Source organism: Aedes albopictus, chromosome 1, assembly GCF_035046485.1.
Source record: "Aedes albopictus strain Foshan chromosome 1, AalbF5, whole genome shotgun sequence".
Taxonomy (NCBI): domain Eukaryota; kingdom Metazoa; phylum Arthropoda; class Insecta; order Diptera; family Culicidae; genus Aedes; species Aedes albopictus.
In genome coordinates, this window is record NC_085136.1 from 332,563,731 (window position 1) to 332,585,971 (window position 22,241).

General features: G+C 39.7%; 4 protein-coding genes and 2 long non-coding RNA genes across 6 annotated transcripts; all 6 read right to left on the bottom strand.

Annotated features, from left to right (window-relative positions):
- Positions 1–773: 773 nt before the first annotated feature.
- LOC115264241 (uncharacterized) lies at positions 774–4,558 on the bottom strand. The gene is made up of 6 exons (XM_062850833.1): positions 4,264–4,558; positions 4,065–4,197; positions 3,769–3,901; positions 2,763–3,705; positions 1,057–2,700; positions 774–998 (listed from the first exon to the last, which is right to left on the bottom strand). The coding sequence occupies exon 5, from the start codon at positions 1,358–1,360 to the stop codon at positions 1,124–1,126; it is 237 nt and encodes a 78-aa protein (XP_062706817.1). The 5' UTR covers positions 1,361–2,700; positions 2,763–3,705; positions 3,769–3,901; positions 4,065–4,197; positions 4,264–4,558; the 3' UTR covers positions 774–998; positions 1,057–1,123.
- Positions 1,544–5,012, bottom strand: LOC134284051 (uncharacterized). The gene is made up of 6 exons (XM_062842265.1): positions 4,993–5,012; positions 4,135–4,197; positions 3,551–3,705; positions 2,998–3,182; positions 2,763–2,931; positions 1,544–1,902 (listed from the first exon to the last, which is right to left on the bottom strand). The coding sequence occupies exons 1-6, from the start codon at positions 5,010–5,012 to the stop codon at positions 1,544–1,546; spliced, it is 951 nt and encodes a 316-aa protein (XP_062698249.1).
- Positions 5,013–5,654: 642 nt separating this feature from the next.
- LOC109403952 (uncharacterized) lies at positions 5,655–6,462 on the bottom strand. Its single transcript, XR_003896104.2, has 2 exons — positions 5,892–6,462; positions 5,655–5,816 (listed from the first exon to the last, which is right to left on the bottom strand). It is a non-coding gene; the product is annotated as an uncharacterized LOC109403952 (long non-coding RNA).
- Positions 6,463–6,867: 405 nt separating this feature from the next.
- LOC134287827 (uncharacterized) lies at positions 6,868–7,823 on the bottom strand. Its single transcript, XR_009997568.1, has 2 exons — positions 7,302–7,823; positions 6,868–7,096 (listed from the first exon to the last, which is right to left on the bottom strand). It is a non-coding gene; the product is annotated as an uncharacterized LOC134287827 (long non-coding RNA).
- A 603-nt stretch (positions 7,824–8,426) lies between these two features.
- Positions 8,427–14,483, bottom strand: LOC134284053 (FLYWCH-type zinc finger-containing protein 1-like). The gene is made up of 9 exons (XM_062842271.1): positions 14,318–14,483; positions 13,553–13,787; positions 13,246–13,286; positions 12,902–13,150; positions 10,767–10,890; positions 10,497–10,708; positions 10,085–10,231; positions 9,581–9,808; positions 8,427–8,824 (listed from the first exon to the last, which is right to left on the bottom strand). Exons 1-9 carry the CDS (start codon positions 14,481–14,483, stop codon positions 8,427–8,429), a joined length of 1,800 nt encoding a protein of 599 aa, XP_062698255.1.
- Positions 13,065–15,716, bottom strand: LOC115264253 (uncharacterized). The gene is made up of 3 exons (XM_029867917.2): positions 15,386–15,716; positions 15,141–15,321; positions 13,065–15,066 (listed from the first exon to the last, which is right to left on the bottom strand). The coding sequence occupies exons 1-3, from the start codon at positions 15,542–15,544 to the stop codon at positions 14,927–14,929; spliced, it is 480 nt and encodes a 159-aa protein (XP_029723777.2). The 5' UTR covers positions 15,545–15,716; the 3' UTR covers positions 13,065–14,926.
- Between the last annotated feature and the right edge of the window lie 6,525 nt (positions 15,717–22,241).

Here is a 22,241-nt window from a genome sequence, read left to right on the forward strand (position 1 = left end):
TCCAGGTTGTTTGCGTAGACTTTGGAGCGTCTTCTGTTGAGAACTGCCGGGAAAATAGGAGAATGTTACTCGATTTGTTTGAGGTGAACACACGAAATGTAGTACTAGATTGGAAACACTGTAACAAAAAATTGGCATTCCTTAATCATCTTATTTTATTATCTTTTATTCATAAACCCCCTAGATTGCACAGTTTGGGCAAATGAAGCAGCGGCAGCCAGTGCGCTATTGCTTCCAACTAGTAAACTATCGTTTAAAAATGATCCCGTCAAGGCCAAGGTACTTGGATCCAAAATGGGCGGAGGAAGACTGTTTCTCCTACTAGCACCACCACCGGCGCCACCCAACGACGTGTCGTGGTTGTGCGCATGCTTCACGTTCATGCGCGAGTTGATCTCATCGATCACGACAATGCACGGACACTTGCACTTGTAGTACTGGTTGCACTTCCAGTACTGCTTGTTGTTGCGATGACGATTCCGGAAAAATGTTACCCCATTTACCACCAGCAGATGACGGCCGCTCCGTTGGGATATTTTAAAGGTGAACTGAGGCGACGAGAGAAGTGTTTGAGGTTGAAATTGCTGCATGAAACTCGTACTCAGCGAGGCTGTAACGGGATGGAAACGAAAAAGCATATGATGAAGTACTAGATTATCACACACGACTATGTAGTACATAGTTCCATACACACGTGATCCATGAATCATGAAATAACACCTTTTGTCAATAAAGTGTTAAGCATGCAGTACTAGTTCATAATTACAATGTTCATGCGAGTCAACTTAATAATATTTTAACAATAATAGTAACAAAATAGTTATTTACTTAATGCATTTATCGAATTTTCTGTTTTTTTTTCAACTTAATGTATGGTTAATTATACCAGTTTTCATATTCCGCTAAAAAGATCATTGATTGGATATAATAGTTCATGATCGAGAATGGAAATCATCGTTCTACCAGCCACAGGAATCCTTCAAGCAAATATGTTGTGCCTGGAAACAAAAAGGCCTAGTGATTATCGGGAAAATTAAATTTTAATTACTAACTCACTAAATCAGTTTGATTCCATAATCTAAATGCTTGCTTCCATTGGCTAATGTTACCATACAGTGCAGTACTAGAACGGCCCGTGATTATGCGTGGGATAGCGTACCACCAGATTCTCTTCGCCATTTTTCAGCGTATAGGTCAGCACCCGCGCTTTGCATTTGTCCATGCCGGCCCTGGCGCAGGACCAGTACGTTTTGTTTGCACACTCCTTGTTTTTGGTAAAGCTGAACTCGCCCACTTTCAATTTGCGACTGCCCCTGAAACCGGTCACGTACCGAACGTAGAAATCTGGAAAGAAAATCATGAAATTGATTAGTGACGTTCTCAAAGGTTGGTGTATTGGTTGAAATGAAGTACTAGATTTCAGACGGAATGTTTGATTTATTTGTTTGTAGTTAACTATTTGTTTGTTGTTAGCCCAAATTTAGAAAGTACTAGATTATAATAATACAGCATGCTTTGACAGATATAACTGTTACTAAGCACTCTACGAAATCGCCTCGTCAAGAGCATTCAAATCCAGAGGCTCGTCCTTGTACATGATCGGCACCGGATTAACGGCGGGTACAATAACCGGACCACGTGCCAGCCGCGAATGCGGATGATTGTGTTGAAACTTGTTAAGCTTGATTTGATTGCCGTTTCGGGTTACGGCTCGTGCCCCGCAGGTTCTCTTCTTGTTACATTCCCACATGGTTGCTTGGTCGGCAACACGTCTCCGTAAATACTCGTATCCTTGGTAGAAAAGATTGAGATTACCCTTGCGATTCTCTACGTACTGGAACGCATCGACAGTGAACCATTGCTCAGTTTGCTTCTTCGGTTTAGATGTATGACACTTGCACGCTGTGGGAGTTGAAAAAGTTTATACAATTAGATATTAGAGGCTCAACTGATAATTTCTGTAGATATATAACATAATATTAGTCCAATGTTTACTGTTTTATTATAATAATAAAATTATACCCTAGTAACCATTAGCACTATATTTCGCCACTTTTGGCACACAGGACTATTAAGCGGCCAATGTAAAGCGTGTCAGCTCCTTAATAGCATTATATTCGCTTCCAGGTGGATTATAGTGCCTCGTGGTTACTTGGGTATTTATTCTAACGTTGGCAGTCACCATTTGCATTTCAAATATTCCAAGTTCACATCGCAGTACTAAAATTTGGGAATAATTTCAATTATTTTTGAAGATGTCTGATTTTCCATGGACGGTGTTTTCCAGGCGTTCAATATTGTCGACGATTTTGTAAAAGAAATATTAGCATAGTTGAGTAAATGCAGGCGTTTTCCCTAATATATGTAGAATGCGAATTAAAACTTAATGAACAGATTGATTCAAGAGTCGTTTATCGATTCCAAGATGTTGCAATCTAGTACTGCAGTGTTCTTTACGGAATGATCTTAACCATGGGAACTACCTGCACCATAACAAATCATTACTTCTTAGCATCGCTGGAAAATTTTCACACTTCTTTCAATAAAGTTCTTCCCCGACTTCGGCACCATCCTGCGTTGCAACGCTTGAAGGGTTTTTTCGATATCCTCTGCTACGTACTTTGTGGTTAAGTCGTGCAATGACCTTAACGATAGATATTCTTAAACTTTCTTCCGTAACCCCATGCGAAAGCCATGCATCTGCAAAATGAATCACTTATGAATGACAACAGCTTTAGTTGATCAAGTACACCTCCACCTACCAACCATACAATCGGTAAATATGATATACTTCCGCATGGCTTTCTTCTTCTTCGCTCGGTTCGTTTTCCCGTAATAGTTGTACCCGAGAAGTGCCTCGTCGGAAAACAGGTCTGCAAAAACATTAGATGGATCCTGATGGTGAGGTTTCACTTCCTGCAACAACGCTACCTGTTGGAAAATATCGAAAACATGTCAGTTAGAAGTACTAGATTACTTGACCACCGCATTGCTTACATATTGATCACGAATGAGCTGATCTCTTCGAGCGGAATACTCCAAACGGTCCACTTCCTCTTCTGATTGTAACGGAAAGGCGAACCCCTCGACGGTAGCGACAATAATCGGTTTGCTCTGTTGAACACGGAATAGCTTCGTAGTAATCGTCCTTACTGGTCGTGGGACGGGCGATATGCTTAGTTCTGCAATTGTTTGAATGTGAATGTGATTATTTCAGGACGGCCAAATGTGCCTGTACTAAAATAACTGATTTTTTGTCTCAGAAGCTTAGGCATACATCAACATATTAATCATAGTTGCCTTATTGATTTATTCATCAACCAGAATAAACTACCATGAAGACGTCTCTAAGACTAAATGATTACAAATAAACTACCAGCCGATTCCTGATTTTCAGATTGAAGACGCTTCGACGCTTATAAAATCTCAGTATTCAACCGATTTCAACTGCTCTTTCAAATTGAATATACCAAACGAAGTCCCTACAAACTGCATGAGGTACTAGATTATCGCCGAAAAACAGATCGCCATCACTTTTTTCGACTTGTACGTCCACCCGTCGCTCGGTTTTCCTGCTTGCGTTGCTCCAGTAGCTGTCTCAGGGCTCCACTTTTCCGGCGGTCCATCTTCAGTGGATGGTTGTGTTCCATCTCGATAATCTTCACCTTGGGGTCATCCTTATCGGTGTGGGCACGTGCTTTGCATCTGTAACACAAAAAGCAGAGTAAGATATGGCACATCAACTACTGCTCAGATGACAATGCTCACCCTAGCGGTTTGTAGTGCACGCAACGGTAGACAATTTTGTTATCTTTAATCCGATCACGTGTCTAGCGGAAGCCATCGATGCATAGCTGTAAGCCTCCACGAGCGCTCAACACGTATTGTACTTCGGTAACATCTGTTGAATGACGAGATATCGTTACAAACTGCTCCAAAGTAAATTATGAAAAGAACAGGCATGAAAATGAAGTACTAAAATGTTTATTTTAATTTATACCCATAGATGTTTTTCAATATAAAAAAGGAAACATTTTTAACTCATGAAAAAATAATTTATTTACTGCTTCTTAAAATTTGAAGCTTAATCCCAGCGGCGCGTCACCAGGAACGACACCATGATTGTGCACAGACCGCACGAGTTCATATGATGGCTCGCCCCACTTGGAGATTCGCTCGACTATCCGAGCCTTACACCTGAAACGGAGAAGAAACGTATGTTGTTAACCATCAGAAATGGAAGCATTTGCGAAGGGCACTCACTGAAGCTTCTTTGCCTGGCAGCATCGCCAACTGGTGGATTTGTGTCGTCTTTTCTCCGCATCGAAAAGGTATCCCAAGTGTCATATTCGCCGATTGCCACGAGCGTTCACCGTGTAGGTTACTGGTGCTGGGGAAAATTGTATGATATGATTAGAAGCTTTACATTGAGGTGCTAGCGAACCACTTCTTGACTGGAAATTAACAGTTTATGGTGTGAATAATGTACAGCTGTGTTCTTAAAAATAGCAGTGAAAGCCGTTTTCCATACAAAATGGCCAAATATGACATACTGTAACTTTGTTTTTCTATGAGCTATTGAGCTGAAAATTTGACAGCGAACTACAAATATGATCAATTTTGTTCTAACAAAATTTGAGAATTTTCGAAGCACCACACAGTTAAACACTATGTGAAATTGTTCAAAATAATAGCAGTGTAAATAAATTGAAGTGTAGCTTTATCTTGAAGAAGCTAGACATATTTTCGCATGCTATTTAAACAGTTTCCTCCTTGATTAGAAGTTAACGCATAAGGTTAAAATTTTTGAAAATGTTGGATGAATAAAAATAATCAAAACAAACACTGCTATTATTTTGATCAATTTCACATAGTGTTTAACTTTTTTCCAAGTGCTTCAAAAATTCTCAGATTTTACTAAAACAATATTCACAATATTTGTAGCTCGCTGTCAAATTTTTAGCTCAATCGCTCAAAGCAGAACAAAGTTACAGCTGGTCAAAGTTGGCCATTTTGTATGGAAAACGGCTTTCACTGCTATTTTAAAGAACACAGCTGTACATTATTGCTTGTCTACATGTGCTAAGACAGCATAGAAAACAAACAAAAGATAATCACTGAAGTACTAGAATACTACTGAATGATCTCCCAAGTTTAGGTATTTTGACCATCTTGGTCCGACATGTTTTTTCCTCAGCTGGAGCAAGAGCTTAAACAACATTTTGAAATTGAAGAATTTATGCATATGCGTGACAATTTGTTGAGGTAGAAAAAAGACCATTCCATTAACTGAAAATTGGCAGCTCATTGTACATCTGATGCACATCATGCCGAGTCAGAATTTGAGAAGTTCAGATGTTGAGCAAAAAGATCACCACAAGAGTTATTGAAGACTACTGTTGTACTAGATCATGTCAATTGCAAGGCTGAATTTGAAAAGCCCTTTTTGGCTTTCGAATTGGCCATGGCTTTGATAAAATGTTGAAGACAAGAGAACAACATAGTACATGGCGACCGTGACAATACAGATAATTCGAAAATAATACTATAATTTCAGAATATTGCTTCAAGGTAATATAAAAGAACAAATAAGATTGTGAAGCAAACATTATTTTGAAAAAAAAAACAACAAAATAATCAATGAAAAAACTCAGTTGTCGGTTAGCTATGGCTGAGGTACTAGAAGTAGCGCATTTATTTATCTAGAGGAACTTTTCTTTCTTCGCTCGGTTACGAGCGGATGATTGTGCGAGTGTTTGATTACGATTTTTTTTTGGCCACTGCGATCCCGGACGGCGTTGGCACGAGCCTTGCAGCTATAAGGAGTACAAGAGTGAATGGTAAAATATGAAATACTAGAGCGAGCTTTTCGTTACCAGTAACCACCATACCTGTGCGTGCGATGTTGAGCACATTTCCACGAGGTAAAACTGTTACGTTCCTTATCCCTGGTAAAGGTGAACCCGTCGAGCAATAGCAGCGGCGTTCCACGACTACTGATCGTATACTGGACTTGAGGTTCGGTTCCGTTTCCTGCTACGAGTGCAAAGACATGCGTAAACAACAGATTAAATGAAACAAACAGTTTGCCACAGATTAGTTTACCGCTGCTCACTACTCCAAAAAAGAATTCAGTGATAAAAAAAAACTGATTTTGCTGTGATAAAATCAGATATGTCGTATGAGTGGTTTTGATAATTTGAGGAATTGATTTATCGTTTCAAACCCCAAACCCTAAATTAGCAGTATTTTTTGCATTGTAAAAGTTACATCTGTAGATAAACAAGAATGATGAGAGACCGTGGGGTTTAAACGAATGAAGTACTAGAACTGCACATACCACACAGATTTTAAGTTTATTTGTTCAGTGTATATCATTTCGAATTAGCAGTTCGTTGAAAAATACACCATATTGTGTAGGATTTCGAGATTAGGAAGCACTACTTCAAGAATTAAACTGTCGCTTCCTCTATCTATCCTCTATTTTCCTACGTATTCTCTCTCGCTGACGTTGCTCCATCAGCTGCTTTCGCTGGCCCAATCTCCGTCGTTCCGTTACGACGGCGTGATTGTGCGATCCACGAATGTTTACTGCACCGGTGTTCTCCAGATAGGTTGTGACCGCAGCCTTGCACCCTAGTGGTCTCGATTGGCAACACTCCCAGATTGTATACCGCTCGGTTCGCTTTTTACGAGTGAAAGAGTGGCCATTTACCATCAATCTACGCGATTTGTTGGTCGCAATGTATTGGACGGTTGGATGGTCCACATCAAGAACTGAAATGAAATTCGTTGTGTTAGTAAGCGAATGGTTTGAACCGTGTCAATCAGTGCTACCACTTCTAAACTGAGAAAGCTAGACTTGAGTAGAGAAGTTGGGAATTTATTTTTTCTTCACAATGTTGACCACAAATAGCAGCAATTTGATATTCCTTTTGAGGATTAGAGTTTTTTTCTACTGTAGGTTTTCATAACTGGTCGCATTGTGACGTTTCTGGAATGATCTCTGAAAACGGGGTGATTGTGCTGCCCTTGAATTGAAATGCGAGCTTGTTTTCCATCCTTGGTTCGTTCCGTGCTAGCCTGTACCGGGCAGCTGAAAGTAAATAAAAAAAAGTTCGATATCTCAAGAATGCGAAATTATATAATGCGATATAAGTACTAGAAAGTACTAGAATACTGGGCCAAGAAGCACATAATACTCTAATTATTTAAATACATTAAATAGCTTTCAAAAAATACTTCTGATTTTGTTACAAATCAAGTAGAACCTTGCAAGTCCAGTACTACACTATACTTACTCATATTCAGAAAACTGAAGACACTGCCATAATCCTACGTTGTTTACCGATTTCCATGGTTTGAACAAATAACCATTGATTGATAGTTGTATACCTTGTTTTGTCTGCACATAGGCTACGTCATTTTTTGCTGAAAAACATACAAATGATAAGCATTCTAGAACAACGATAGATGCTTTGACAAACACAAACAATAGTTTCACAGTATCGCACACAGCTTTATTCGGGGGAATAATTAATTCTGACTTGATGAACACACATTGATCCGAAAATTCTGCTCATCGTTCTGCTCCAACTCGCTTTCGATCGCTTCGTCTGTGTCTGTTTCCTACGATTCCATGATTGTGTTCACCATTGTAGGAAATAAGCTTGCCATTGGGCTCATTAATGGATGTAACCCGGGCGGCACATTTGTAACTGTAAATAAAGGGTCATAAGTATTCACATATTCCAGAAAACATACATTTTGTACCCTACAGAGATAGTGTTGTGCTGATAATTTAGTGTAAAACTGGTTGTTGTATTTCTAAATTGTTGTCTGTTTAACAACACAACGATTCATCAAAACAAACTCCGATATCGTTATCGTAGAGTCAGACTGAAATCTACAACGATAAAAATAATATCATGAGTTTAATTATCAAGAAGATAACGCACATGCTCCAAGCAGTCAAATCAAACTCATTTTTATAAACAGAGTTGTTTTCATTTTATTATTTGTCGGACTAAACAAGTCTATTTTAACATGATCCAGTTGAGGTGGTGAGACATTTCGATGCCCCATGACGTAGTGAGAAAACTGCACTCGATCAAGATCGAGCAGAGACTGTTGCTTTAGCACCTTTAATTCGCCTCACCTCACTCATCTACTGTAACTAATCTCAGTTAAGCAACCATCGACAGTCTAAGGAGTACAAAAGTCCGCAAACAGTGTACGAGTTTCGGTTAGAAAATGTAAGTTTATTCTAGTACTGCATAACCCATCAGTATCAGTAAGGAATCATCTTATATTACTGGCTGTACTGAATGGTATGACGTTATGGCACTATCTGTATTTAAAAACTCTTTCTTTTGGTTGAACAACCAAAACAAAATAAAATAATTTTACTTGAACTCATTCCAGTTCTAGTCCGAATCAAACGTGAAAGTGAAAAATTCCTCCAGTACCGGCTTCGGTGCCACCAGTTTGGGTCTCCTCCTGACCTGCTCGACTCTTCTATAGGCACTGGATTTGTTGGGTTCGTGGAGATGCACCGGATTGGTGATCACGACCCGATACAGTCCGTTGTTTTTCAGCGTGGTAACGACTCGGGAATTGCACGGCCGGTGTTGCGTTCTGGTACGGCACACCCAGTAGGTCGAGTTTTGTGATTTGTTATTTCTGGCGTAGCAATAGTTGTTGATCCGGAGCAAGCTGGTACCACGTTGACCGGGCACGAAATCCAACTCTTGGTTGTCCAGGGTTATGGTAGTGGGCTTCTTTGTCGCAGTTGGTGTCAGTTCGCTGAAGTATTGTTTGAAATCTGAAATAACGATAAGAAGAGATGTTAGATCATTGCACAACCATACGTGACTTGCTTATTCGTGAAAATGAACACAAAACATAAAAACTTGTAAAATATCACTTTATTGTTTGTTATAGAAACACGATTTCGGAGAATGTCATGTCTAATTTCACGAAACACTATTTGTCATCCACAGTTCCTCAAATATATTGACAATGCACCGGCGTACCGATGGATACTTTTTTACCTTTATTTGTGGTTTTCAATCTTGTTCTGCAACCAAGCGAAGAATGCTTTGAGCAACGCCAATAGATGAACTCGTTTCGGTGTCTGTCTATGTGAAAAGAAAATCCGTCAAATACCAACTTTCGACCGCGCTGTCCCACTATAAACAGCAGCCTGTTGTGAGCAGGATTCAGTGGATCTGAAATGAATATGTTTTGTTTTGTTAAGCGGGCATGATACACAAATAACACAACGCAAAAATTGATCGCAAAGCTCTGCATCTTTGAAGAAAACATAAACGCAGTACTAGATGAAAACATCCGATATATAATTTCTCAAAAAATACACCAAAATTGACACTTAATCAAGGCTGTACTACAGTTACTATAGTGATCTACAAAGCATTACATAATGGCTGAAACCGCAGGAATCGCAAAAGCATCAAAGATCAGTTCCAAGAATCTAGTACAACATTTCAATTACTGTTTCAAATATCGTCCGAACCCTTCCCAGCCTGTTTTATTCCTTCCGATATTCAGATCAATTGACCGTAATCAGCCATGTGACAGTGAACCGGAGTCCCGATGGAAATCTTTTTGCCAAGATTTGTGGTAACCAATTTGGCTTTGCAGCCGAGCGATTGATGTTTCGTACAACGCCAGTAGGTGGCTTGACCGTGGCCTTTGTTTCTGTTGAAAGAATATCCATCGAAGATCAGTTTCGGGCCACGTTGTCCTTTGATGAATAGCAGTCTGTTGAAGGTTGGTTTCGAGGTATCTGAAATGAACGAGGTCAATGTGAATATTGGGTACTAGAGAAGTTCGGGTATCTGAAACGGGAAGTTAGTCACAAATGAACATCGCTGATCTAGTACTACGAAATAGATGTATGGCACAAACGGAGTATATTTTATCATCGAGTTTTATTCCATCAATGCTACTTTTTTCTAAAATCCCGGCATGTGATTGTGGGAGTGTTCATTGATGGTGATGCGCCCTGTGCCTCGGTACGTTATCGCACGGGCGCGACACTTGAATCGCTTTCCACGCTCACAAAGCCAGTACATTTTGGTGGCATTGCCAGCATTGCGAATGTAGACGTACCCTTCCAGAGTCATTTTTGGCATACCGCGGCAGCTCGGCGAAAACGTCACGTCTCTGCCTCGGTACTCGATCTGGGCACCGGCATATCTTCGTTTGACTGAGGAGGCATTAAAAAAAACAGATGTAATTATTGAGAACTATTGAAATAATTGTAAACAATATTGATAAACTAGTCACGACGCATCAAAAATAATACTTTTTTGTTATAAATGTATACAAACTGTGGTTGATGTATTAAACTATTCATTTAAAAATACGTTGTCTAAGTTCAAATTGCAGAGGCCGAAACAAATCAATGCAGTACTAGAACGCAACTAGACGAAGCTTCTCTCAAATATATATAACTAGATTTCAAGAAACACTATTCCGCTGGTGCTGCTCGCATTTTCTTTGACGTGACACGTTTCCTTTTCTCTGCCACAACTTGGCGTCACGTGCCATCGTTTGCATTACCATGGAACTTTCTCCATATTTCTGGCACTCCGTGATAATCAGATGGTTGTGACATCCGCTCGCCTTGACCAGTGGTTTTTGTCCTTTCTCTCGACGACGTACGGAGGCACGAACCGGGCAGCTGCGAATGGAAACGATTAGCTATGGAAGGAAAAAAGAGCATACTTTCATCGACTTACCCTAGACGTTTTCGTTGTTTACACGTCCAATACTGAACATCGTCGGTTGTCCTCGATCGGATGAAGGGATACCCATCTACGCATAGTTGAAGGCCACCCACGTTATTCACTACGAAAACAATATCTGTAATTGTATAAAATAGTCGTTAAAGCATGATACGTTTACTGATACAATGTAGTAATAGTAGTTTACGCAACAAGGTGCAGAATGACACCTTGTTCTGCACCGAGTTGCGTACAACGTTTTTTGCAATTTCATAAATTACCCTTGAGGATAGTTTTCAACAAAACTTTTTCATCAAACTGCACACCAAGGGGCCAGACACGTATAATTCTTGGCTTAGTATATTATAGTATACTGAAATAGATTAGTGCATCGTAGCAAACTCTGCGGCCGATTTTCTCGATAAACATCTGTCTGTCTGTTTTTTGATTCATCTGTCACAGTCTTGATTTCAGCCAGTACGATTACTTTGATGGTAATACATTAATATACATTAATACATTAATATACCGCAAATATACTAATATACTTCGAATACACTCAATATGCTAATACGTGTCTAGCCCCTTGCTGCACACTGATGTTCATAGCCAATGTTTAAGAAAATCTGATCATAATAGGTTATACTGTGCAGTTGTCACAATTTTTCAAAACTGCGTCCAGAAAGCCTCAAGAAGTTGACCAAAACTGAAAACAGTGCTGTAATGGTTCATTACGCAACGCAAATCAGTGCTGTAATGAATCATTACAGAACTGTTAATTAGGTGTGGGAAAGTAGGCCTTTTCCTGTCAGATTTGCGTGAGGTAAAACAGCCTATTACGATGAGAAATTGCAAAAAAAGAATTAATTGAAACATATGGCAAATAAATCAAAGAACTGTGATATTCTGAAAGTGACGGTATCCAGTATGTAGAACTTCTTGTTATATCATGAAAATACAATATGCGTAGCCAGAACATATCAGTAGATAGGCTCCAGAGGCACGTTCTCCTCCATCTGGGAAATATGTGCCATCCTACCATGTGCCTGCAAAGTTTTGACTGCAAACTACACCTGTAGGGCAGGATCTATGTAGTACTAGATGTAGGGTACTGAGCTGGATGTTTGTATGATGAGATCATAAATTCTTCTCTTCTGCAATGAAACAGTGTAAACATCATGGGCATTATATAGCTCATCACTACAAATCTAGTACTCCATCAGACGCACTCTACTGAATACCTACATTCAGAGACGAATGCCCCAGAGGTAAAGTCTCTTTAAACAAAAAAAAAAAAAATACCCATATTAGAGTGGGTCAACGTTGTATGGAGAAACTTTTAATTTGATAGCATCAACCCGGAACAGAGCTTGTTCAATCTATATTAGCGTCCCAATCAATTGTGCAAAATTTAAGAGCGATTGGTTGCGTCCCCGTATTCCGCATTGCGAATGAAAGTTGTATGGAAATTAGTATGGGAAAACGTACTTTTTTGCATTTTCCTCATAAGTTTAATTCTTTTGTCCAATACCATGTAACTAATGACGTTAAAGTGTAGCCTAGGATATGCCGAAAAACTTTGCTGAAGACTGCAAAGTGATCCGACGCTTGTGAAAAAAGTTATTCGTTTGGTAACTTAGGCCAAAAATTGAGATTTTATTATTGATGTTATTCTTTTACATGTTAAATGTTAAGCAACAGCGGGCAATCTGTACGTAATAACTTTTTTCACAAATGTCGGATTACTTTGCGGTCTTCAGCAAAGTTTTTCGGCATATCCTAGACCAAAAATTTCAATTTATGAGGAAAATGCATAAAAGCACGTTTTCCCATACTAAATTTCATACAAATTTCAATCGCATTGCGGAATACGGGGAAGCAACCAATCGCTCCCAAATTTTGCACAGTTGTTTTAGACGCTAAAAGGAATCGAAAAAGCTTGGTTCCGAAAAATCGACTTTGTTGACCCAGTCTAACCTATATATTATGAATAAATGGAATATAATAAAAAAGGTAGAATTACGAAGAATCCGCATCTTTCCTATTGTAAAAAAAGTTCTTAAAGCATGCATGGTTGTTCACTTATAAAACATTGAGATCCCTGAATAGTAGACTAGATTGTTAAATTTGTTCAACCCACTAGAACAAACTGCGAAATTTATGCGTTAAATTGGGGAACACTTTCGAGTGGGTATGCTCAGCAACCACCACCCGCAGCTTGGGTAGCCCATCGGCTTCACTGGTGACAATGCGGGCGCGACACTTGAGCCGGTAGTACAACGAGCATTTCCACGTTCGGGACCGCTGCCCTGGGTAGGGTCGCTCATTTGGGGTGTAGGTGTTTCCATCGTGAAACAGATGCTTGGTGCCACGCTTCGACAATACATAGATTACGTTTTCTGTTGGGGATACAGATAAAAGTGTTAGTGACTCACTCGTGTCGTATCAATTAGGTTTCAGTTTGTCTGCACTCAGTATTCTAGTACTACATTACCACTAATGTCTTCACTAATCGAAGACCCGATATCATTCAATCTTTTTGGGAGAAAAATTAAGTGATAATGAGGACAAGGAAGGCATAGAATACCACCAAAAATATACTCGAAACAATATCTTAAGACATGAAGTACTAGAATTTGTACCTAAATGATAGAAGAGTACATTTTATTTTTACGTAAATTTTTAGAACGTGATTCTAAGTTGATTACTGATACAACAAAAAGTTTGCTTGTTTCGTTATGATAGAACATCTGACATTTTTGCCATAAACTTATTCTTTAAATTTTTTACACTTATCAAACGAATACACGTCGCGAGTGTGGTTATGCAGGGGTTTGGTGATTTTCATCATCTGCCGCCCGTTAACCTCCTTCGTGACGGCCCTGGCTCGGCATTTCAGCTTTCCGAACAACGAGCACTTCCAGTTGCAGCTCTTCTGGGCCTGGCGGTCTTTGATGTAGGCATATCCGTTGTACAGCAGCATCGCCCTTCCCTTCTGGGTGTAACCGAACTTGGCCGCCCGGAGTTTAGGGGAACCTGGAAACGCATAACGATACAAGAACGGTTACTTTAGAATACATCAAGTGGTAGAAATGGCTCAATTTATGTAAAGAAGTATAAGATTCGTTGATTTTTTAAATTTTATATATTTCCTCGAAATAAACAATTCAATACTGTATTCGATTCCATGGAACGTTGATAACCATTGTTGCCTGTTTCAGATTACGCTGATCTATAAAGAAGAACAATGTTAGCAAGTTGAAAAGATTCAGCGATTTGTATATAGCCATACCAATCAAATCATGTTTTTTTGAATATTGCACCAGAAAATTGTACTGATAAAGTACTAGTACAGTTTTCGATCAAACAGCCTGCTTTTACACAACTACTCCCTTTTAACTTGATTTAGGAAGCAAAGCCGATGATGAACGTATTCCAATACAGTCGACTCTGATAATTCAATGTTTTGTTTTTTGAAAACATTAATCACATGTACTGCAAACAAAAAAAAAGTGTTGATTGAATACCGATCTGGTACTACCCAACAGGCAGAGAAACGTCCTTACCAATCACAGATCGCAGTTTATGAGAATCCAGTTGTTCCAAATCACCATCATCCACCAGTCGTCTAGTGCAAGCACCCACCAGTATCTCTCTACCGAATATTATGTCCAACAGTCGGGCAGTGTAGAGAGCCGGGTTGGGAGAATAGATTTTTACCAGGTCCTCCATTGCTATGTAGATGTCGCTGCCGCTGTACAATGGAACTTTTCCAGATGCCCCTTCTGCGCTAGATCTTCTCAGTAAACAGTGCAGTTGCGAAATCGTTGGATTTTTTTGTGGTGGATGCAATCGTATTTGACAGATGATTTCAATTTTCGGATAAGTGGTAGACGTTTCTCTTTTGTTCCCAGTAGTTGCTGTAAGGGTAACAGAAAAACTTAATTGTATAAAATTGAAATTGAAATTGTTCCATTCAAATTGAAGAATTTGTTAGAAGAAAACGATTGAAACGTGTGAGTACTAGATCAAAAAAGAAATATATTGTATTTTTCTAGTTACGATCAAAATATAAGAAGGTAAAACTCAACAAGGGTACTAATTTAGAAGAAAATTTTAGTTAAATGATAACTGTGTATGAAGCTGTGTTATTTCACGACCTCCACTGGAAAACATCAGTGCTCGGGATCCAGCGCTTGAAGTCGTTTCCGGTGATTGTAGATGAGATTGTACCGTCGTCGAGCAACCAGTTGTACAGCTTTCTTCAGCGAACCAGCCAAAGCATCCTGCGTAACACCATGGCTGGACCACGCTTCTGCAATCGGAAAATGGGAAGGTGCGTTAGTCGTGCAAAAAAGCCAGAGCTGTAGAAGAAAGCATTAGATTTACCTAGCATACATGAATTGAAAATGTCGAACTTTTGCATGGCTTTCTTTTTACCCGAAGCACTAGAGTCGTACCGTTCCTGGCCAGTCCAGTTGAAATTCGTGAGGGCTTCGTCGTTGTAAAATCGGTAAAGGATGTGAGCAATCTCCATGTTGGGTAGTTTATTCGCTGCCAGATATTTGATCTGTTGGAAGAATTGAAAATCAAAATGAGGCAAAATGAGGGCAGAACATCCGATGAAAACTCACATATTGGTTTCTGATGATAGGATTCCGTTTGACCATCAGTTCCAATCGGTCGACATCTTCTTCGCATGTCAGAGGAAATTCAAATCCAGCCACGCGAACTGATTTGGAATGCTTTCTACTCGGAGGACGTCGCTCTTTTTGGTTGATGTTTAGCTGCATATGAAGTGGTTTGCCGGCCGCACCTTCATGTACACGTAGGTCTACTTTTTGCCGCTTTATATCCTTATTTTTGTGAGTTTCTGTTAGTTGTTCTAGTACTGCATTACCGGTGGTTGAAAGTGTAGAATCCACTTGGATGGGAATGCTTTCCAGCTTAATGTCCTCCACGGCTATTTCTGATAAACAAAGGAAACAGTTTGATGTGGTTTGGTAACGCATAAATGAGGTACTAGATTAAGAAATTAAGCGATGCCGTCTTACAGTGTTCAACAACTGTATACAGACATTATTTGCCAATTGGTTGTTTTTTTTCTGCTTCAGCTGAGTTATATGTTTAACTTATTTACTTTAGAAAAATAATATTTTAGTAATAGCATCGAAATCAAATATAACTCATATCAAAATCATGATGCTTTTATATTGTTTACATGAAAATTATTAAGTTGATTCGCTATAATCAAATAAGTACAAAATACATAATCGGTCAGGTATGAATCTTATCTTGTACTACATTAATTATTTTCTACAAGAGTCCCAATGGGGCACGTTCGGTGTAGTACTAGATTTGTAGTAATGAGCTGAATTTTAATATGGTGAGAAAGTCAATTCTCCGTTTCTGCAATGAAATAGTGCAAAAAGCGTGGGTATTATCATTCCTTGCCTAATTTGAAGCTGTTTGAGAAAAACTTTGGATAACTATGTTGTTTATGTTGCAAGAAATGGAGAAAACAACAACACTGTTGCCCAAAGTTTTGCTCAAACAGCGTCAAATTAGGCAAGGAATTATAATACCCATGCTTTTTGCACAATTTCATTGCAGAAACGGAGAATTGACCTTCTCACCATACTAAAATTCAGCTCATTACTACAAATCTAGTACTTCACCTATCTGTCCTATGGGTTATCAGTGAAATTTCCAGTTTATTCCAGAACGAACATAACCGGCTAGTGTTCCGATTTTTCCTTCAACATCTTCTCGATAGATCTCTTCACCCGGAAGGTACGCTGACGCATTCTGTTACGAGTCTGCTTGATGGCCGTTGTTATTTGGTTGGCAAGTTCTTCCATGGTTAGCCCTTCCGATTCGTAAGCATCTGTGGAATAAGATTTTACTAGATACATCGTTATTACTGTCAAAGCCGTTGAACTCACCCATGAAACAACTGCTGAAAATATTGTAACCTTTCATGGCGATCTTGCGCCTACCAAGCACGTTTGCTCCATTGAAGTTATATCTTTCCAGAGCTTCGTCCGAGAAAACTGACGGCATAAATTGGAATAGTTTGATATGTTTCGATTTGCGTTTCAACACTTTCACCTGCAAAATGCCATTCCAATCTAGCAAAATCACTCTAGTACTACTTCCCTCCCAATTGAAAATATCTTACATATTCCTCGCGGATGTCGGCCCGTTCCGAAATGGTTTTTTCCAATCGTTCCACTTCATCGGCATTGGAAATCGGAAATGTAAATCCGCCTAGGATGCAAACAACCCGTATCGGTGACGAAGCCTTAGATGGATATTTGGTTGTTTTTGTTTGTCTCGCTGTAGTTGCAGGTTTCTCCTGAATCTTGTACTCCCCTTCGGCGGTGCACACGACGTAAATATTACTCTCATCAGATTTATTGTCTGAAATGTACATTCATAATGACAATGGTTAGTGAAATTTCTATTTTTTTTATCAATTATTTTTATTTTTTTTTCAATTCTTTCGAAGAATTGTGTCCAACAGAATCAAGACTAAAATTACGAAAAACTAATTTTTATTTGAATGTTAAACCTGAAACTAAAATCAACGCGATCTAACGGTTTTTGCCAACAATCAACAACTTGGCCACCTTGAGAACCTTAATGTCCCTATTCTTGAAGTCAAATTTGGTCTCGTGATTGTGGTCCTCACGGAAGGAGTAGGCCGTCCCTGGTTCGCCTCGCAGGGTGCTGATCCGACTTTTGCATCTGTGAAGGATAATAACACAAAACTCGTCACTGCCGAAGTTATTCTAAATAAGTAAATCGAATGCAATTACCCAGATCTTTGCCGAGAGCAGTGCCAAATGATGATGCGTTCCCTGATTTGAGACCGGGTGTACAGGTGACCGTCGATGATCAACTGCATGTTGCCGAGTCTTCCCACAATGAAGGTGATTTCACGGTCCTCTGGAAAGATTGTGGCGTTAGAGTAACAATTCTCGCTGATTAATTGTAAATTCAACACTGTTTAACTAAATCATAAACAAAACTATCTTGATAGTATAGGAATATTGTATTTGATTTTGTATTCTTCCTTAATCTAGTACTCTACGTAGCTATGTAAATAATCATGTTATGACTTCTGTAAGTGTTGCAATCTTAAATAGAAATGCCAATGAAATTATTTAAGAAGTGTGACATAAATTTGGGCAAAATTAGGCGATTCCACCAGGCATAGCCAACCATCCCTAGATGATATCGGAGGGTGACTTCTCCGACCCCGAAGGAATCAGGTCAACGCATACTTTACTGGTCATCTAGGAATGCTGTACATACTTTTCTCCATTCCAGTACATTACAACCACATCCAATCAACACCTACGTCGAATCTCTAGCTTGATACGACCTGCAGATACCATCCAACTGCTGACCGGTAGCCAAATCGTGATTATGGGCAGCGTAGAGATAGTAGACCAGCTTGTTGCTGACCACTACCTCGGCCGGGCACTGTTGGCTCCTGTATCGGCTGCATCTGTAGTGGCTTATTTGGTTCTTCGTGTAGGTGAACGAGTACACCATGTCCTCCAAGAGTACCTGAGCCGCTCCGAAACGTGTGTTCTGGTACACCACGGGGACTCCTTGGATACTGTTTATAATCTCCTTTACGTTGTGCTTGGGTTTGGCCCGCTTGGAGCGAGTGGGCTTGATCGGTTTTTCATTATTGGCCTTGTCCTCCGGAACGTATTCGATAACTGTAGTTACTGAAAAAAAAAAGAATGTAGCATGTTAGTAGATTTTCTAGCAGTACTAGAGTGAGATAAACTAAAACACGATTGGTGCATTCAAAAACAGAACCTTTATTTCAAAAGAAAAGGAAATCTCAAACAGAAGTTTTGCAAGTTATTTACCTTTCATTGCCCATTCAGTAATTGAAGTACTAGATCAATTCAATTTCGGGCATTTTATTTGCACAGCATTCAAATTACAATACGCTCAATCGCTGAAAATAATGCCTATACACCATATTATGTAGAGAACATCAAAAACTTGTTCAAGTACCAGAATGTTCTGGTACAGCGTCACACGAACTCGGTTACTCTTATCCTCGCCTAGGACCTTTCCAACGCCGCTGGATGATTATGAATCTGATTTTTGAGGATCAGTCCGGCGCTGCCGTCCAGGGTGATGATTCGGGCGCGACACTTCAGCGAACGGCTTTTGGCACACAGCCAGTAGGTTTTGCTCTTGTGGGTGTTGTTGCGGAAAAAGGCGTGGCCACCCATCAGCAGCATTGGGCGTCCCTTGCGGCCTACCACCATCTTCAGGTCCAACGGGAATTGGGTCTTCGCTTCGTCATCCTCTCCGTCGTCTTCATCATCATCGTTGTAGTGCTCGTCCGATTTGCGTGTCGAATATTGAACAATTTTCAGCTTAACTGTTTGGGATAGGTTGGATGAAAAATTATGAATAGGTTAGAGCTATGTAAATATGATAAAATCTGGATTAGAATGTCATTTTCTTTTGATTCACAAGTTTGATTTATTATGCAAATGGGTTCTTTCGGCCGTTATAAGGTTTTCTTTCTATTGAAGTACTAGATTTACAGAATCACTTCGAAGAATTTTTTTTCCAAGCTGAAACAGCCTGAAAATAAATTTAAATTGGTAATAGCTCAAGTTACTTCACAGTGAACAAGAAAATATGAGAAAGAAAGATGAGGTCGTTCTGAACTATTGGGCTATTACTAAAAACGAGGTACTAGAATTACGGATCGTAATTTCATACAATGATAAATAAATAAGTTTTTATTAAAACTCATTGGCATGCAATTCTACATCAAATGATTGTGTCGCAGTTACTTTGCTTAACTTCTCAACTCAGAAATCTCTTTTCCGTTTGGGACGACGGAACTCATCCTCGGTGAGATCCTGGCGATGGGTGTGCTCTTCGTGGGTGACGCGTACGTAGTCGTATCCGTTGATGTTCTTTGTGATGGCTCTAGCTTTGCAGCGCAGCCGTTGGTAAAATTGGCACTTCCAGTTCACCCGCCCGCTCGATTCGTTGGTTTTGTTTTTGCTGAAGTAATATCCGCCATGAAGCAAGCGCTGCGTTCCTCGGGAGGTGTACTCGTACTGGGCTCGTTCGGTGAACACAGCTTTGTCATCTAAAAGTACAGAATAGTTTAGTGTATGACAATGACGTACTAAAACTGCAATAGAATCATTTCTGCTCCTAGTAAATAATAATTGGTCATCGGAGGTCATCTTACAGAGTGTTTCATTAGGGTGAATATATCTACTGAAGTACTAGAATAACACTAAAACACATAATTTATTTGCGACGAGAAACCCTACTCTTACTTATAATCGATACTTGCACATCTCAAAACGACTCATCCTTGACATGCGGGATAAAATTGTTCGCCAGGTTCATTGGATTGACGGCCAGCCTTCGGTAGTTGATCTTGTACTGCTCCACCGGGTGGTAGTGTAACGTGTTGGTGACTTTCACATACACCACGCCATTGATGTCCCTCGTAACGGCACGAGCCTTACACTTGTACCGCGTAAAGAGGGAACATTTCCAGTTGCAAGTCTTCGCCGACTGTCGATCCTTGGTGTACGCATGCCCATTGTGTATTAGTTTCTGTTGACCACGACGAGTAGTTCCGAATACAGCCGGTTCGAAAATACCTAAAATGCGAATAGTTCGTATTAGTGCAGTAGTAATCTAGTACGTCATTGGAACCACTAAAGAAAACATAGTTTAAACAATGCAGTGAACCCATTCTGATATACGTATATTTTTCTCACAATAATTCAACAAAGAAACTACTTTTCTCTTATGCAGACTCCATTTCGTCCGCTTTCGTAATAATCACTGGATGCCTCCGGTACATCCGGACATCGTGGCTGTGGGCATCATTCGTAAGCCTTACGTAGGTGATACCGTCAATGATTTTGGTAATGGCACGGGCGCGACACTTCTGCCGACGGAACAAAGCACAACGCCAATTGGTCGAATCCGGAAAGTCTCGGTCCTTGACGTATTCGTACCCATGGCAGATCAGTTTCTTCGCTCCTCGTTGGCTGATCCCGAACCGGGCCACTTCCATTCCGGCTTTCGGAAGCATAAACCGTTCATAAATCTCCCTTCTGGCGAAGGATTCTGTGGAAAATGATAAAACGTCATGTTTTGTAGGAATTACTGTGAAGTACTAGAGTAATCATGTATTACAAAACTTAACGAACAATAAAAGCTCAAAACAACAGTTTTATTATCTCTTGTTTGATCATGATCTAGACTGTACAGATTGTTCGAAGAATCCTGTGACAGCCAATGGTCTGCTGCTTCTTCTGAGGAAGTTATTGTTAAGGAATTTCACCTGTCGTGGTACCGTGGGCCAGTTAATTACTACTACTACTACTACTGCCTCCGACGATGCCCGATGACGTCTCATGGTGATAAATTGATTTCGTCGATCACAACTAAGCATGCATTTGTAGTACTAATTGCGCTTCCAGTACTCCATGTTGTTATTCCGTTATCCACAACCAAGTAGCAATCGCTTTGACTGGATGTTTCACAGCTGAAATTAGGCGATGCAGGAAGTGGTTGCGATTGGAACAAGTGCATAAAATTGGTATGAAAGGGCGCTAAAATGTATAAGAGTTGATGCATTATTCGATGTACTAGATTTCATAAACATTAGAGACTACGTGAAATGGAAACTCATAAAACGATTGCAGCGCAAGTTATCACTATTTTCCTGGGGTGATTTTTTGCTACATGACGATTCACGTAGTACTAGTTTTAAACAATCATTGAACTGTGTTTGAAGTGTGCAACGAATTTTTCAGAAATTTCAACAAGAGGTTCTCAAGAAACTTTAAAGTATACAAAAAAACTGACTTCTCAACCATTGGTATAGGACAGATCGGTAAAGTACTAGATTTGTAGTAATGAGCTGAATTTTAGTATGGTGAGAAGGTCAATTCTCCGTTTCTGCAACGAAATGGCGGAAAAACCGTGGGTATTATGATTCCTTGCCTAATTTGATGCTATTTGAGCAAAACTTTGGGCAACAGTATTGTTGTTTTCTCCATTTCTTGCAACATAAACAACAAAGTTATCCAAAGTTTTGCTCAAATAGCATCAAATTAGGCAAGGAATCATAATACCCACGCTTTTTGCACCATTTCTTTGCAGAAACGGAGATTTGACCTTCTCACCATACAAAAATTCAGCTCATTACTACAAATCTAGTACTACACCGAACGTGCCCCATTGCGGAAACTTATGAGCTCAAGATAACTAAACAAATATTACTTAAAAATCACGGTTGGAAAATATGAGGAAGGTCGATCAATTCTGTTCATATTTATTTGGCCTCAAATCAAAAACCGCCGTTGATGAAATTACGATGGTTCGTGGTTGTGCGTATTCTTCAGAACAACCAAGCCCGGAATCAGCATATTGGTAATGGCACGTCCTTTGCACCCACTG